Source organism: Atractosteus spatula, chromosome 9, assembly GCF_055471065.1.
Source record: "Atractosteus spatula isolate fAtrSpa1 chromosome 9, fAtrSpa1.hap1, whole genome shotgun sequence".
Classification (NCBI taxonomy): Eukaryota; Metazoa; Chordata; class Actinopteri; order Semionotiformes; family Lepisosteidae; genus Atractosteus; species Atractosteus spatula.
In genome coordinates, this window is record NC_142714.1 from 2,789,567 (window position 1) to 2,808,930 (window position 19,364).

Here is a 19,364-nt window from a genome sequence, read left to right on the forward strand (position 1 = left end):
GCCAAAAGCACTCCATTTTTGGGAAACTAATTAAAAACTAAAAAACAGGTGGAAATATCATGTGAGTAAAGGCATGTGAGTTTAGTAACTGCTTTAACCTCTAACCTTAGAAAGTCCCAATGAACCACCCTGGCTGGGTGCATCCAGTCACACTCACATATGGGACACAATCTAGAGATCTCAATTAACCAGCAGCAGGACCATCCAAAGATCACCTTCTGTGCCTGACACACAGGGAGCCAGTTTAGATCCCAGGACCTTCAGTCTGTGAAGCAACAGTGCTATCCACTGTGTCAAACTGCTGCTTAAAGATTAAACAGTATGATTTATTTTATCACCATAAATGTTACCATTGTTTAGTGTCTTACAGTGAAAACCATCACAGTCCCTGGTAAATGTTTTTATTCAGTTGGCCACACTAATTGCCAGTCTCCTAAAACCATAAGCTGCATCCACACAAAGACTTAAAACTCAGCCCACAAGCCAATAAGGATCAGAGCTTGCGATGTACAATAATCACTGTATATTTCTGATGTATCCTGTAAGTCCCAGCACAACAGAGAGGAATTAACAGGGGGCAGGACCCTGTGTCGGCAGGACGCCAGGCCTCTTGAAGCTAAGAGGGAGACATTGCCTACAGTAAGACGACCCTTTGCAGAATTGTCATAAGGTGTTTCCAAGGCCTTAACCAGCTGTAGACTCACAGCAGTGAAAATGAGTTCATAATTAATGTGTGCTCTCGTGTTCCATGGGATTTTAATCCCACTGTGGTTTTTTAGCTATTTATGTTCCCTGCAGGTTTATTTCTTAATTACTCTAAGTCATTTGTACAGTTTAGGTGTAATTCTAGTGATTCAGCTTCTTGATGTACAGTAAGCTACCATTCCCAATTCCCTTCTTAAAGTATTAATGTTGGGTATTCCCCTGTTCTTGCAATGGGAATGGGAACTTACTAGCTTAATCTTTGTCACAGAGCTCTTGCAGTTTTGGAACAGTGCGTTTTACTTTTGAACATAACTAGTCTTACCCATTAGAGGGGTGTTAAGTGTATCTCTGTGGTTTCTGCACTTTTTTTAACTTGAAGAAGGTGCTTTACACTGAATGAGATTTTTGTGTAGCATAATTGCATTCCTGAGTTACTGCAGATCTGCCAAAAGTAATTGACTCGTGATTCTATTCTTCCAGTTATTTTTAACAGAAAATTATATTGCTACAAAAATGAACTCTGAATTTTAAAGAAGCAGCAGTATGCAGTAAAGAACATACAGTATATTTTAGCTGTGACTTCACAGTGCATTTTGGTATTTGATATGTCTTGCTGTTCCTAGTTCCATGTCTTCAGTGATTGCTTTGAAAGTATCAGGACTCCTGAGGCTATTTGGGATTCAAATCTACCCAGGTTTTGAGCTTTATCTGCAAGGATGTCAAAGTATACCTTTAACCAGTTAAGGATGAACTTTGAAATCACATATCTCAAGCATCTTAGAGAGCATTATTTCTTGCAGCTGAATCACATACTGTAAGTTCTAAATCAATATTCACTACAAAACATGAAATAGTAATATATTTGATTCCGGCTTTGCCTTGCAAAAATGTTTTCCTATCAGCAATCCTATATGACAGCTTCCAAAGCTGATGAGACAAAACGTGTTGAAACTGTGTGATTAAGATAATTCTGCACTTCTGACCAATCTAAATGTTTATGGCCTTCTTTCATATGAAGACATTTTTATTTATATTAATTTATATTTTTTTCCTATGAACATGGAGTCTGGAACAAGCTGCCCAGCCATGTTATTAAAGGTGCTACCCTGGCTTCTTCAAGAAATGGCTTCCTCAGATCAATCAGATTCAAGCAACCAACTGGACAAGATGGGCTGAAGAGCCTTTTCTCATTCATTACCTCTCTTGTGCTTTTAATGAGAATTCTTAATCTCATCTAAATCTATGAACTAGCTTCATCACTCTGCTCAACTCCCCACTGAGAGCTGGTGTGTGGGAATGTACTGGTGCAATCTGGCTGCTGTTACAGTACTGTATATCATCCAGGTGGGGCTGCACACTGGTGGTGGTGGAGGAGAGTCCCCATTACCTGTAGAGCACTTTGAGTGGAGTGTCCAGAAGAGTGCTATATAAGTGTAAGCAATTATTATTTGGCCATCAAAAAGGAATCTGTCATTGAGCACTTAGTTTACTTTTATTTTTGCTTTTTACGTTATCCTCTAGTCCTGGTAAGAGTCATCGATATTTGTTTAATGTTTATTTTAATAGTTTTTGTATCTGTTTAAACTTGTAGTACAAGTTAGTTTCATGCATATTTTGTGTTCACTGCGTCCTTTTCCACCAAAAAGATTCCTAAGCAATATTAATTCATCTCCATATTCAGTTATACTGTGGTCCAAAATGAATTATGAGATTGAGAGTCCCTATTTTATACCGTTAATTGCTTTGCTTGTATTCACCAGCACATTAAATTAAATATCTGTGGACCAGATTCTATTTGATTACCCAAACTGGTTCAATTTCATTAGCCGAATCCCAAATGTAGTTTTGTGGCACTATATTCTATTTAACTACAAATCCTATTTAGTCATTCCTCTAATGAGCTTCTGATAGCATATTATCTTTAATAAAATTTCAGGCTCAATGCACAAAATAACTGAGTTTTGATTCTCCTGAAGCGCACACTCTGTAACTGCTTTTCAACTTTCTTGGAGTCCCAGTTCTTCTCTCTTAAGTTGCAGTGCTCAAAGCTGCTTGGCTTGCTTTGTTAATATTTGTATTGAATTGATTCCTTTGATCTTTATGATAATTATGTCCCCAGCATAATAAAAGGGTTAATATTAATCAGAATCATGGTGAGCAGAAGCTTTCACAATTTTGCATACCTATTTCTTTTTTTATTTGACACATTCTGCATGCAAAGTAAGTCTGTTTTGTACAAGCTCAAGTTACTGAAAAAAAACAAAGCACAACTGAGCTTTGTACTGTTTAGCAATTGGTTTTAGACCATGGCCCCCATTATGTAAAACAAATATCTTAATAAATATCTTATTTTCAGGAAATGGTCAAACAGGAAGCATGCTGAATGGTCCTGATAATATTAACATAGAAAAATGTTCAACCTGCAACCACATAACCTGTATTTACATTTTGGATATGAAAAAAGGTACAGCAAGTTGTTTATTTTAAACATCATCTGAATTGTACTCTGCTCCTTTGCTCGTTACCCTGGTTACCAGGTTTTCCGTGTGAAAGGTGGGCAGACATGTCTGGAGCTTAGGAGGAATTCGATAGATTTAGAGTTCTGTTTTTTCCTCCAGCCTATATTTTGCCTTCCATAAGAACCTTTCTGTGCACTGACATCACACAGCATAGCTTGTTTAGTCATCCTTCAGGTCACTTGACTGATAGCTAGCATTCAGGTAGCATTGTTGATAATATTTGGTTCTTCATACTTCCTAAATATCATTTAGTTGCTTAAGCAAGTAAGGAAATCATATAATGAGTTTAATGCTGTTTTCAAAATGATGGTTGTAAATCTTACTGAAAGCTTAAGTAAGATAAACAACACATATGCCAGTTGCTGGTGCTCTACGCTGTTTTCCTTGAATTCTGTCTTCCCAGTTCCTCGGGTGAAACTATCATGCATTGTAATGGAGTGTACAGCGCACTCCCCCTGTCAGAAACCACCAGCCTTGGCATATCAACCATGTTTAATCCACATGCATAAAATACGTGCTGTATGTGAATTAACATGAAATGCTTGGGAAAACTACAATTCGAATGGTCTGAGAAGAACGTTTATCGCCACTCTTGTACATATCGGTGGCGTGTTCTATTCTGAATCTGCTTTCATTCTAAATCCACCCACTGGTGTCCTCTGGTAGTGTTTCACCCCCAATCCTGGATTCCTCGGAATCAGCAGGGAAACGGGAGTCAGGGCACACAAGTGGAAACTACAGTACGTGGAAATGCATCAATTAGCTACGAGCAACCTGACAGGCCAGACAGACTCTTGCTTGCAGGCTTTCTACTGCATGTCCTTACTGCATTCGAGATTGCACCAGCTAACATTTTATTGTTTTTTTTTTTTTCTTGCTGTGTTTTCTACAGTTTATCCTCACCAGGGGGTCGGCCTCATTGACTTCCGATGACTGACTGCCCTTAACTTGAATATGCAATATACTGTATATAGTAACAAGTATTATGTCTTCAATGCCAGTAAAGGTGTAAAACAATATCCCGCAGTCTAGACAGCCCAATAATAAAAAAATACGTTCTTATAAAAGCATAAGCTATTAGAACCAAGGTGAGCTATAGAGATGTGCATGGGAAATATAAAATACTGGATAAATAATTAATCAGTCAAACCCAGCACAATCAGATAGAAAGATCAAAGTGCAGCAACAGCAGTTGACGTTGACCGATAGTGAGTCAGTTCCATTACCTTCTGCCTATGTTCTTGAACTTAATGTTAAAATTAAATATGTAGTGTCTCCTTTTTTTAAAGGGTTAGAGGCTAATGTTGAGTGACACTCTTGAATATTTTGCTAACCCAGTAATGTACTATAATTATCAGGCATTAAGTAAAGTGCCGTTTTATTTCTGGTTTTCTAAAAGAATCATTCACGTAACGGTCACTAAGCAGCGCGTCTTTCAATTCAGTTTGACAGTTTTTATATTAATGTTGTCAATATTGGAGCAAGATTATTTTTAGTTTACTTGTTAAAATTATTTTTTTTCATTCTGCGGAGGTCAGTCTTTGTGAAAGAGCAAGGCTTTCTGACGTCTGTTGCAGCGGTTTTGTCCGCCTTGTTCACAGAGATTCAGCTTGCCTGTTCCCTGTTGTACAGATGGTTAGTCTGAAGCACGAGGAGGGAAAGCGACTAGCTGTGAGTCATAAGCACTGCAAAAGCATGCCTGGTTTCAAGACGCATCTCAACCACGGGGTCAGGCGACACCTGTTTGAAATGGTATCAATCTCTTCCTTCCTTTCTTTAATAAAGACTAGACTGGCATTCTGCTTGTCCTTCTTTTGTGCTTACAGTTTCAAGACAAGAGAACTGGCAGCCTTTAGCATTTAATTTACTTCTGATATAAATTGGTAGCTCTCCTTCTATATTTCAGTAATGTTTTTAATCATTCTGTTTGATTCTTTTTCTACAGTGAGGAATCACACTGTAGCTGACGAAACTAAATAAGTCCTGATAGTTTCCTTTCCATGGAAGGTGTTAAATTAAATCTATTTAAGTATGAAATATTATGTATTACAGCAGTAGATTAGTCTCACTTCTTTCCGAGTCCGGTGCACCGCTAATTTGAAAGTTGCAGTTACCAAACTTCCACTCGGTCTCATCCCGCTCTGGTCTTCCAAGACCCCTTCGTCCAGACCAAAACGTCCAATTTGCTACTTTATTGAAATAAGGCATAAAGGAAACAGGTGGTTTTTTATCCCTTTTGGACATTTATTAGTGTCCATCTTGGAACTTACTTTACAAAGTGTGATAGTAGTAGGTGTAACGAATACGCCCCTGTGTATAACGGGGATCTCAGACTCCCGGGCTGGGGGAGGTCTCCTTTAGCTCAGCCGGCAAGTTCCCTGTTGCGTGACGCTGGAGACCCGGGTTCGAGCCCAGGCAGTGAGGGGTGAACGGGCAGAGCAGGAGCGGCAAGGACGGGAACCCCAAGAACCGGTACATAGGCAGCAGCTTTGAATATCTCCATTAATCCCCCAGTACATAGAGAAGGACAAACAATCAATTGATAAAATCTGACATTTTCGGTGTCAAACAGATATGTCATACTGTGTAGAATGTGTTTGAAAGGCTTTTGGGTGGTGTGAATATCAGGCTCAAAGTACAAGCTACCCAGTCATACAGTTAAGGATGACACTCTGCTTTCTTTCAAGAACCTGCTGCGTGAGACCCTGTTTCAGTGAGATCCAGTAATTGTGATACTAAATGGACCAGATAGGCTGAAGGCCCTCCTCTTGTCTGCAGCTGCTCTGGTGTCCAGTTGGCTGTGCCTGCCTGAAACAAGGCAGCACAGCCACATACCTGACTAGAATCATCTGTATGGCCACATTTGAAAAGAATGTATACAGTAGTTCAGGTGGGTAGCTGTGTCAGCATGCGTAGGCTGCAAAGAAACAAGTAATAGACTTATTCCATGCTGAAAAGAGAAGAAAGAAAACAACGTTTCGGCCAGTGAGCCTGCCTTGTCTTTCTCACACCTGAAGAAGGCTCCACGGCCGAAACATTTTGTTTTCTTTCTTCTCTTTTCAGCATGGAATAAGTCTATTACTTGTTTGTATACAGTATACACCTAGACCATCTAATTTGACGGTAGACATCATACTGCTTTTTCTCAAAGCTCAGCATTTCCTTATAATTGTTTTCTTGCAACTGGTACATGCTGTAGTTAGAAATAAGAGTTGACTCATCTAGCCTGTCTGATTCTCAGTACTGTAGCTGATTGATTGAAGGATCTTGTCCAGCCGTTTCTTGAAAGAAGCCAGAGTATCGGCTTTTCCCAGGCTACCGCAGTCGTTTGGATAAAGAAGTGCTTCCTGTTGGTGGATTTAAATGCACCTCCAAATAGATTTTGTGTCTTCTGGTTTGTGTTTCACTGTTGATCCAGAAGAAGGATTTTGAATTCCTGGGTCAGGTTCCCTACTAGTCTTCCCTTTCCAAAATCTAAATGTGTAGGACGTTCCTTTAAACCTGGGGATATACAGAACATGTGGTTTTTAATTGTTTCAGTATTACTGTTTGCACATGAACCTTCTGAACTCAAGTTCACCATTTTTCTGTTTTTCTCTTTTAATTTGGTTGGCTGGGCAGTGAAATTTCACAGCATTCCTCATGCTGTTTTCTTTGTATTGCAGTTATTACGAACAGGACCAGCAGTGCTAAACGCTAAACTGCCACGATTGATAGCTTTAATGATGGTGGCGTGTGGTTTACAAGAAAGTGTTCTAAATGTTTGCAATCATTTTTGGAATTTCTTACCGAGTTGCGGATGATGGATTGCGAGCATTTGCTGAAATAAAATTTTATTTCGTTAAAAAGCAGTTCGTTTTTCCTGCCACGACAGTTTCTGTGTCCCATTACGCCATTCTGCTGTGACTGAACACAAAACTAAATTTAGCCATCAGCGTATGGATAGATGAAATATTGAGGTATTGTTGAAACTTATATAAAATACCGCTGTGCATTTGATACAGGAGTGGAGCATCATTTATTCTGCCTAGATGGTAATAGAGCCCTTCAAAGCTATTCATGTCACAAACCACATTAGTGCTCCCTCATACAGTGTTTCTTGAACTGTTTCTTGTGGTGAGCCAGCAATTTCATATCATACTAAAAACAGAGTGGTATCTGCATCTACAGTATGTTCATTATTTTTAAATGTAATTTAAACAACAAAATATTTGACACTTTCATATTTGGCTGATTTTTAAAATTTCCACAGTGGTATTAGGCATTAGAAAAAGGCAGAATGACATGATGTGACTACAATCGCTTGTCAGGCTTGTTATTTTGAATTACAGCAGCCAAAGAGAACACACTGCAGCTCTGGCCCAGCTACAGTGCTGTGTAATCATGTAGTCTTAGAGCAGATTCCGAGAATCCACATCTTGTTACTATATATATATAAAACTGCATACAAAGGTTTTGAAATGAAAAACAGCTTTAAATGTTGTTGTTGTTGTTGTTGTTTATTAATGTGTGTATCATTTATGTTAGGAACTATTTAACTTTCTTAAAGCAATACATGTCAGAAACTGCCAAGTACTGTATGCCCTACATGTATTGAAGGTTGTAGTGAATAAAAAACAAGTTTAAAGGATGTTTTATTTTACCATGTCAGTTGCAGTTGGTTAAGGAGCTGTCAGGTGTAGAAATGAGCAAGAAACAATGTAGTTTGTAGGCATTCATTATAACATTCTACAGATGTCTCATGTTATACAATATTGTTTTGAAATTCCCATCTGCTCTCTTGTCAGTCTGTCTACCGGGAAACCATAGCTCTTAAACAGGCTTTTTTGGAAGGATTTAAGGTAATGTGTTTGTATAGTACTTTTGATAAGATGACTAGTCATATGATAGAGAATAGTAATATGATAGACGACTAGTAATATGAAACAGAGAATAACCAAGTAGATCAGACATCTGCTAATACTGTACTCAGATGTATATTATTATAAATGTATATTAAAAATATAAAAATATAAAACTGTGCTCATACTGTATATAAATTATTAATGCGTGATCGTTTGTTAAAAGCTTGATTGTTAAGGATTTCTGTCTTGTCATACGCAACCCCTAAATTTAAGTGGTACGGCAGTTTCCCACTTGAACTTAAGTTCAAGCGGGTTGTGTGTGTGTGGAATTTGTGTCTTTGTGATGCCAGTGTGTTGTGTCAGTTAGCACGGATTTCACTAACGTACAATTGTTGAACTGTCCTGAGTGTCTGAAAAAAATAAAAATCTTAGAGGTTTAGCTGAAAATGAATTATACAGTATGGCATGTTTTTGCTACACTCTAACCCTTGCAATCTACAGTTCTTCTGAGTCTTACTATCCATTTAAGACTTACAGTAAGTGCTAAGTGATCTGATGAGACTCACTATCCTTCTAGCCAAACTCATCCAAGCAGGTATGATGTTCATTGAGTTTCATTCAGAAACACAGTTCCATCACTTTTAAGTGAAAATAATCTCAAATATCATTATAAATAATTATGAGCTTTTGTATGTTTTAACATGCATGTTGCCTGAAGTAATGAATAACCCAATGCAGATTTAGAATGTTGAAAATGGTTTTCTCAGTAGAACAAGAAAATTAAAATGATTTATCATTGTAGGCTATTTACATCTCTGTGGGTTTGTTGAAATAAATACAACGATTTTCAGTGCAGCTACTAGAAGATTGCTTTAAAGACTGTTAAAAGCTTATTCAAACCAATGATTCCATCCTCCACTTTTTTGTTTGTGACAAGTGTTTTGTCCCTTCACTTTAGGTTATTGAAAACCAAGCTTACTGCTATTGTTTCTCTAAAAAAAGCAACAGTCATTTTTTTTCAGTGCAGAGCAATTTTCTTGTTTCAAAATTTCAGATATGAAGTACTCTCCACAACACTGATTTGCACTTTGGTGACTTGCTAATAAAAAATAATTGGAAATGTCAGTCATTTTATACAGTGGTATAATCTGGTGTTGGTTGGCTGGCGAGAGGTGAGAAAATAAAAGGAAATAAAGTCTGGAAGGAAAAAAATGAATCTTTTACTGTAAACCATTTGTTTGCTCAGAGTTCTACAGGACATGCAAGGCTTTTGTGCTTCATGCATCCTGTTGCCTCTTGCTCTAGTTGTGGTGGAATAAAATGGGCTGCAAGTATTATCAGGCTCCACTTTCAATGCTATGAAGAACATTGTAAGTGCCACTCATTCTTAGACAACGGGTCAGTTTGCAGTAGCAAGTAAACAAGAAAAGAAGAAGAGGAATGAGCTTGCTCTCTATACATTAGTACAGCTTAATTTTAAGAACGAGCTTGAAGAGAAGAAGCTCTTGTGAAATGAAGACAGCTACAAGCCAAAGTAGCTTGGGAAATTCTTACTTTGTTAGTAATTAGTACATAAAAACGTAAGAAAGGTGATGAACGAGGGGAGGCCACTCGGCCTGTCTGGCCTGATTGGTAGTCAGCAGTTAAATGATCCCAGGATCTCATCCAGCCCATTCTTGAAAGAAGCCAGGATATCAGCTTCAACCACATGGCTGGGCAGCTCGTTCCACTCTCCCTCTGTGAGAGACATGTCTGTGGTTCACTGTTTCAAATGCACTTTCCTCTTCTGCCCTCTGGTTTGTGTTGCGCTGCATTGACTGGTCTGTGCATTTGAGGATTTTGAATATTTGTATCAGGCCCCCTCATTGACTTCTCTCCTCAAGACTAAACAGGTTCAGTTCTTCCAGCCTGTCACAAGTTTAAGTCTCAAAGTGTATCTGGTTGTTATTCTCTGGATTGATCCCAGAGCAACAATATCTATTTTGTAACATAGTAACAGAAACTGTACAAAATAATCAAAACCAGGCCTAGTTAGTTCATTATGCAATTTTAACATAAAATTCCTTAATTAGGAATCTATACTTTTCTCCTTTAAAGCCTAACATTTTGTTTACCTTTTTATTGTTTCCCCACATTGTCTGTTCCATCGTTTGCATAAAAAGGTTTTTAGACAAGTAGCCTCAGGATCATTGTTCCCCATTTTGTATTTACTTTTTGTGCTTTGTATTTACTATACTTGCATACTGTATTTTTTCCTTCCCTGCATGCAAAACTCTTCTCTTGTCTAAACATCAGGTTCCAGCTGTTTGCCCAGTCTAGAAGTTTATCTAAATCTTTTTTTAATTTAATTTGCTGTTTCTACAGTATTTGCTAATCCTCCTAATATGGCATCATCTGCAAACGTATTAAGTTTACTAACTGTACTGAATTCTAGATCGATGATATAAATGAAGAGCAGTGATCCTAGTGCACATCCCTGTGGTACACCACTGAATGTATCACTCCATTGTTGGTTGCTTGGCCAAAGAACTAGAAGAGTCACAAAGTGGCACTGTGTAGCTCACACAGATTTTCAGAAGTCATCAGAAAAAAGACCCTTCAGACATGCATTTTATACACCGTATGTGCTGTAAATACATATTTATTATTAACAGACATTTGCACTGCAATGAAATATTTTTATGCCTGAATAAACAGTGGCGTATAGCTTGGAGTACTGTATGTCTCTTCAGCTATTTTACTTGCAGCAAAGTGTCAGCACACAGCATTTAAAGTGAAAAAAAAACCCTGCTCCCATCATATAATTTCATGGGGAAGAAGCATAAAAGCACAATTTAAATTAATTTAGTTCCAAGTTTATAACCTATTTATTTATCCCAAATAAATGATATTTTAGTATACAAATCACATTGGGAGGACACTTTTCAAGTCACCAAAATCTAGTAAAAACCTTAAGAGTGTTCTTTTTTCAAATCCCTGATGTTTTACAAACTATCTTGTACCTCTGAGCAAGGTGCTTCACTCAGATCACACCAGTAAAATATTCATTTATCCAGATGGATCAATTGGTACAAATGTGCACTTTGGATAAAAGCTTCAACAAAATAAACTAATAATGGCATTTTCAGAAAGTGTCTTCTAAACTAACTTGAGGGCACTGGCCTAGTTTCTTTTAAAGATATCACTAGTGATAAATGTGAGAGATGGTGCAAAATACCTCCTTCCTCCAATTTATCATCTATTGCGCTTCTGCAGAGATACTGATAACTGGTGATAAGGCCAAATCAAATGGAGCATGAATGTGAAATATCACCAGTTCTACTTGTCAGAAGTCTATTTTGATCAGTTTAGAAAAAAAGGGGAAATAGAAGAATAGCAATGAATGCTATAGAAGACTTCCATAGTCATCTGTGTACATCCAATATTTAAACTATACTTTCCGAGGCCTGGTCTAAAATTTTAAAGGGTTTATGTCACAGATCATGATTAGCTATACATGCTCCTAGACTGTTTTATACAGAATAGTCCAAGAGCAGGGCTAATCGGGGTCTTTGCAACCACGAGTAAGTTTAAAATCGGACTGGAAACTTTAACTGGTTTTGTTCAAAAAGGATTTTCATTTGAAATTGTCCTCAAGCTGTGGTGCTGCAAGACCTGTCGGGAATGGTGCGTGTTTGTCCCCCTGTCAGTGGGGGGTCAGCGAGCTGTGCAGTGCAGGAGCAGGGTTTCCAGTCAGGTGGGAAGGCGGATGAGTTAGACCAGTGGCTTCCAGGCCACCACACTGTGCTATTGCTACGGCATTACGCCACCAACCCAGCTGAAGGACATGAAAAGTTCAGAAACACATATATGAATTTTAATTATTGCACAGTTCTAATATGTAATTACGGCTTTTAGCAATAATAGGTCAGGTTTTACCCAGATGGCAGCAGCAACATGAAGATTTAACATCTCAGTGTAATTGACAGGTAGTGAACATGTCTGAATTTGAGACCATGTGACTCAAGCACGCTGATCTCCTTTGGTTCAAAGCCCTGTTCATTATAAAGTGGATTAAAATGCATTCTTGCTCTACAAGCCCATAATGTGCTGGCCAGACCTTCAGGCATCTTGGAATTTGAAAATGTAATTTGAATTGCCCTTTTGAGTGTTCATCTGCATCTTTCCTAACACTGCTTTCCCAATAGAAATAGCAGGCTTTATTTGTGATTGTCAAAATGACAAACAGACCTGATTCATAGTATGTTAAAACAAGGATTTTAGACATGATTAAAATTGCCATGAAATCAATGCCTTTCTAACAGTTGCCTAACATTCTTTCTTGAAACCGGATAGGAAAAACGGCTGAAGCTTCAAAGAAAGAAAGCTGTCAAAGAAAGTGAAATGGCATTGTATCGCATACTATAATCCATCTCTATCTGTGATTAAAGTTCACCTTAATTCAAAGGTGCATCTCATTTTATGTGTTTCCTGTCCTAGATTCGGCAGAAAAATTTGGTTCAGCAATCCCTCATTATTTTTCTAACCTTTTATTCCAGACTGAGGACTTGTTTTTATAGGGTATCTACTGTAGTTAAGTAGCATTTGTGTCTTACTCAGTTACCTAAATCCTTTTGTGTGCTTTTCCAAAAAACTTTTTTTAAAACAACAGAAATTTGAGTTGAACTTAGACCCTAACCTTAGTAAAAGTCATTCATTAAACTTTAGAGATTAGCATAATTGTAAAAACTATAGTTCATAGCATTATCAGAAACTGTAATTATGTGTGCTTCTGTCTTTGGCAAAACATAACTCTTGGTGCCTCTTCCTACCTGTGTGTATTGAATAAAAATAAGCAGAATTTGCATTTTTGCAAAGACCAAAATGCAAATTCTACATTAATAATGGACAAACTGATCTCGTAACTGTATATTTTCTTCTGATTGTGAAGCTTTCTTTCCAGACTTGGGTATTTTCCCTTATTTTTCTGTCTGTATTATACAGTTTTGTGGTTATGTTGGATTTGTTATACTTTAAATATTATTCTTTACAGTATATTTATTTTAGGTGGCTGACATTTATTCATATTAAATTATCCTAATAGTGGATTTTACTGTTTCTCACAAATGTGGCAGATAAAAATAGGTCTACAGGGTGAATATCCCTTATGTATTTGGTATTTAGCTCAGTCTTTCTCAGCCTTTACTAAGAGCTTAGGGAATCCATTTTTCTCCATATCTTTGCAGCAGCAGTTCAGTCTTCCTGCTCATATTAAGCATGCTCTTGGATGCTGTCTCGAAGCTCTTTACAGGCAATGACTGTCCAGATCATCTCTTGCTGTCTGATCCCTTGGCAGCAGAGACCATGCCATTAACAGGAGGAACACAGCATGTGTGACTCCAGACAGCTTTTCATTGCTTCAATGGGTTCTTTCGCTATCAACAACAGTAACTTACCAACATCGCCCCACTACAGAGAAAGCTTCTCTTGTGTTTATGGAAACTGCCTTTGGCAGGAGGGAATAATGTAATGATGCTTCCATTTCAAAAGACTACATTGCGGCCAAGTTTTTCTGTAAATTACTTTTCTGTAAGGTTTAGTGAACTTTCAGAGCCTCCACACCAATCCATCAGGCAGTTTTGCTACAACGAGCTTCTAAATTATTGAATTGACAATAAGAAGGGTCAACGTACGATACCTGTAAGGGTGCTGTTAACATAAAAGTAGTGCATTGATGCACATTTGAAGAGCCACAAGTTGAGCAGACTTGCCATCCATATTTTAACAGTAAAATACATTTGATTCTTTGGAGATTCATTTTTAGCAAATCTTCTGCTATATATTGTATGTTAACATCTACTCCATAATTTCTGATGACCTCTACAGCAACGTCTTACTTCGTGCAGAGGATGTGTTCCAGAAGAAGGGAGTGGAACTCAGCATTAACAGAGGCAATTCTAGCCTGGGCTCAATGCAGATGTGTTTCTAGGAGCTCTGTTACTTACTTTATATACAGTAGATATATATGTATTCTTATATACTGTACAGTATGTACGAGTAACATGTCAGGGCTTCATTGGGTATCAGTAAAGGCATTGCAGGATATAATAATTACACTTTATACTAAAAGGAGTTTATATTAAAATCTACAAAAGAAATCCTTAAAGTGTGGCTCTGTCCCAATCCCTTCAGTGGGAGCTGGAGTAGGTTAACCACCCTCATTGCCTTCTCTTCCCCAGCCTGGCAGCAGCAGGAGACCTATGGGTGGAACCACTCCTGCCAGTCTGGTGGGCTTGAGTCTTCTTTCTCCACTCTAACTGGCTGAGAGCTTGAGGAGCATTTTTTTACTGTTTCTTGCCTTTAGCACAAATAGTAGCAGGAAGCACAACTCCAGCCTGCGCTAAGTGTGCTCTAGGTACTTCCTCCTGGCCTGTGTGTGTATCAGATATTCTGACAGATATTCTGCGTTATTACAGGTGGAGTACTTAAGAAAATGGCCAGGCCAAGAGCGCTAAGCAGAATCAGCTCTAATAGGAACAGTGCTTAACAAGGCAGTATGAGATTCTCCGAATCATGTTACATCATTTTAATAATTTTCCAATCCCAATAATTGTATTATTTTGTTCAGAAGGACATCGCAGTGATGCACGTTTTTGTTGTCATCATCATTATCAGTTTTATTGTGCTTAACTGTTAACCATAATTTTTTTTTCAATTATTTCATCACCTACCTGCCACGTTTGTGCATGCCCACACAGCCATGTGACTGAAATACAGACACAGCCTCCACTGGCCATTCATCTTCCTTATCTCTTACTGTTTTATTTAATGGCATTGATCTGGTCCACTTTCACTGCATTATTTAGATCAATGAGGCAGATTCTTAGCAGCAAAACGAGGAGATTGATGGACGATGAATTGTTTTCATTAAGAGGACAAGTTTATCTGAGGTCTTTAATGTATTAGATTATTCAAGTCCCTGTTAGCACCGTGCAGGTGGCAGAATAAGGAAGAGTAAGAGAAAACGCTCAGGTCTCATAAAATGACCTGTTTCTTGTTGAAATAAATGGTCACGTTCATTTTTGCAGTTATCACTGTATGTCCTGTATATTACCAAATACATAAAGGCATACACAGATAAAACAATTAGGCTCATTATGAAGAATTTTTAGTTATGCATTTTTAAAAAGGCTTATAAGAAAAAGTTTTATTGCTTGCTTTAATGAAACCTTCATACTTTTATATTAACACAAGGAGAGGTGTCTGGACATAATGGTTCACACCATTATTGTTGCTTAATTATATTTTGCACTTTAGATAATTAATGGGGCATTTCCTACTAGCCATGCATACTAAAACCCTTAAGTTTTGAACACTTTTTTAACCACAGTATCCATTATGAAAACGTTGGGGTGGAGAGGTGCAGAGAGAATGTTAGTGCACTGATCTAGATATCCTTGTGTCTTCCTAGGAGCAAGGCAAGATTGGTGTCACGTTTAACATTGGAACAGTGGACATCAGCATCCAAGAAACGAGCGCCCCGGTGAATGATGGGAAATACCATGTGGTTCGCTTCACAAGGAATGGTGGGAATGCAACGCTGCAGGTGGACAACTGGCCAGTCAATGAGCACTACCCTACAGGTACAGTAGTTTCACGCATCCCATGAGCAACCAGAGAGAACCGTTTCAAATACTACTAAACTAATGTTAAACCGGAACAGCATATGCTTTTTATCAACTGACACGGACGACATTTTGCTTCACTTTCTATAATTGCCTTAATTTGTTTTGGGATGCAAAGAACCTATTTTTTCTTAGCCCAATTAGATGATAGCAGATGGCCCCTGTGTACCTCTCAACACTCCTTAGGCAGCTTCCTGTACAGAGAGAAACCGTCAAAAAAGACAAATGGAACTGGTGTGTTTTGACATTAAGTTAAAAGGTTGTACTGCAAGGTATTAAAAACACAATATACCCTACCCTATGTGTGTGAGAGCAAATGACTTTTTATTCAGTTTTAATGACTTTCAATATATATATTTTTATTTGTTTAGGACCAATGTCATTCAATTCAGGTTGCCAAATCTAGCTTTAGCAAAACGACCTAAAAAATACCTGTATTAATATTATGATTTGTGTATGCTTTCCAAAACAATGGTGCTGTGTAAAGTAGGCAGACAATGGAGGTTTTGCTGATATCTGGTTAGTGAGCAGAGCTTTGTTACGCATAGGTGTGTGCTGTTCTGGGGGGGTTCTTCAGACAGGCGTACTCCATGCTCTTCTTGGTTGGGTTCTGTATATTGTTACAGTTTTAGAAGAATAGGTTGTGATGTCACTGAAACATGTGGAATGGAAGTCCTGTTCCTAATTGAACTTTTTTTGCTGTTATTATTGTTGCACTGAAGCACTGCAGGTTTGCTGAGTGCAGTAGTCAACAGAGTAGGGAAATGGGGGATTTGGAAGATGCTGTACGTGACACACATTAATCAGAGCTTGGTTCAGTCTTGTCCAAGCCCCTGAAATTTGCTACTCTGCAATGATAAATGGGTGATGGGGATAAGCAACAATTTATTTTTCAACCCCAAGAGGCTGTCGTGAAAAGTAAACTATGTTATCGTATTCTGAGTCACAAATAATGGCTGATGCATGCTCACTGTGTGTGACTCTAATGTGTTATCAGCGATACATCTGAGAACCCTTCGAGACAGGTGCACACTTGTGACTCATTTGTCATCCTCCACAGTGTGGTTTCATACTCTTTTAATATAACATTATTTTAATTGTGTGTCAGGTTTCAAGCCTCTTAAAAATGCCTTTGTTAAGTAGATGAAACTATAGCTGGTGACATAGCAAATCTGAATGGTTCACCTACACGAGAAGCACTACCCGTAAGTGCTTTTCGTATAAAATATTTCAAAAACTGTGCCGGGAATTGCTATTTTCTGATATTTGTAATTCCACAGTATTCATGCCTGAGCAACACCAACCATTGTTTCCCCATGAAATTCACATTTCTAGAGCCAACACAGCCGGGCTAAAATGCTGTGCATCCAATCTGTTTTAGCTAAAAGTGTCAATTTTCCCTGCATGTTTTACAAATCCTCCAAGATGTGCTACAAATCAATTCACTCATTCTCTATCCCAATTGATACTCTGAAATGAGTGGGTGATCAGTTGGCTGTTATACATTGGGCAAAATAAATATAAACTATTCATGTATTCCTTTCATTATCATTGATTGAAAAACACAGTTCAGAAACTCATAGTCAAGTCAGCATTACAACAGATTATCTCATCAGGTGTTTCTGTGATGTTATGTTATAAAGCTATTATTGGAAAGAAAATTGTCAAGTTACTTTGGAAAAGTCTGTAATTTGTTTTATTGAAAGCTGCATAACACCAAGCCATGTAATAATTAAATACAAATGCCAACCAATAGAGCAGCCACACTAAGTAATCTTTTGACTTTTGCCCTCATTATTATAATATCAAAGTAGAATGTAAAACTGTAATTAATGTAATTAATGCGCTTTGCAAGTTCTCTCATGGTGATAACATTTCAGAATGTAGCATTTTTAATCAATAGATCTCATCTTAAAGGCATGCATCATGCTTTGCTTTATTTTCTGTATTGCAAAACTGATTTTCATCTCCAGTATGACCAGTAAGCTGCTTATTAATGACAGGAGTCTTGCAGCTTATGCTTTTCCCCGAAAGACCAAACCAGACACCAGCCAGCTGCAGGACACACACAAGCATACAGAGAATCACAAAGACAGCATGCAAACCCCACACAGCAGGCACCCTGTCTAGAGCTGAACCCAAAGCCTGAGGTACAGCACCCCTTACCACCATGCCACCCATTAGAAACTGACAGAGCACAAAACTCTGTAAGCTGCAAAAGGGAGACGCCAGCACATACTTTTCCCTGTCTGTGTCTGGGCTGTGAAATTATATAGGTTTCTACTTTATCGCAAGAGCAATTGCAGTATTACATTATGCCTTTCAGGGCTGTTGCTTGACTAAAAGTGTTTTTCAGATACAGTTTACTTAACGTACATTTGCAGCTCATTTGCAGATGGTTGCCATTAGTCAGTAATTCATTCATGACTGATTTTTTCTTCTTTAACAGTCCTGTCATTTCTCCTGTAATTATAGGTTAGTGTACTAGCTAATAGACTTCAGATCAGGCTTGAAATGCTAATGTGAAAACTGCAGATTGTTCCTAGTTCCTTCAATAAATGTGTATGAGATTTAAAATCCTTATATTCCAGTGTGGAGGACTGAAGCACTATGAAATGTAGACAGTAAAGTCAGAGTGCTTTGTAGAACATAATCAATTCACAAGTAGACTTTTTATTTTTACTGTGTACATACTCTTCAGTCTCTATAGTTAGCATCAGCACTGCTCTTCTTTTCTTTGTTTTATTAATGCTACTTGCTTTTACTTCTAATGGGTCTGTCATCATCCTTAACAGTGCTGGATTATTACGTTCTTATTTCTTGCTTAATTTAATTCTTTACTTCTGAACAAAGAAAAGAGTGAGATAACTCTCCACACAAAAAGAAGACATACATAGTCCTGACCTGTCCCTGCAGTGTCACACAAGCAAGTCACTAGTTGGCTCAGAGGCAAAGTATGAAAATAAAATGAACAGGCACTCCTTTGCTTTATTGGAAATATTCTTTAAATTATTGCCATACTTCAAATCATGAGATAAAGGCCTTTTAATGCTGTGGTCATCAAAGCTGCTCTCTTCTGTTTGATAGTTAATATGCAGGTGGTGCGATCAATATGCTCATAACAGCAGAGGAATTACTGTATGAACAGACTAAGCAAACAAAGCCTCATGCTGTCCAAGCTTGTTTTCATAAATAGGGCCATCACCACTTGGACTGTCAGGCCTAATGCAGTACGCACAGCTTGGCAAAAGGTAAAGCAGCAAAGGCCTCCTTTTCTGCTCAGGCAGTGAATGGAACTGAACCACACTCAAGCACAGATGAATTGTTTGTATGTTTAACAATTACAGATCACAGTGTCAATTAGAATGTTGCCAAGTGTCCTTTCCTGTTTGTAAAGAGGCAAAGGCTTCCTCTTCTAGGGTTTATAGCACTAGGCAGAAGCCTGTTGTACATGAATCACTGAAGTGTTAGCTAATTTCTCACTTTCTATACATTTCTGAGCTATCATCAGAATGCCTTGCATGTCTCAATGCAGTAGCAGGCTTAAATTGTATACTTTTATGAGAAACATGCCGTGTTGCAATTTCAACTGCAGGTTCACCAATTCCTTGTGTTTTATTCTACCTACTGTA

At 38.0% G+C, this 19,364-nt stretch overlaps 1 protein-coding gene across 1 annotated transcript in view; it reads left to right on the plus strand.

Annotated features, from left to right (window-relative positions):
• Positions 1 to 19,364, plus strand: part of LOC148827937 (neurexin-3) — a 379,354-nt gene that overhangs the window by 301,919 nt on the left and 58,071 nt on the right. Inside the window, exon 16 of the mRNA XM_088924829.1 lies at positions 15,519 to 15,690. Coding sequence (XP_088780955.1) covers positions 15,519 to 15,690 — 172 coding nt within the window. The remainder of the gene's footprint in view (positions 1 to 15,518; positions 15,691 to 19,364) is intronic.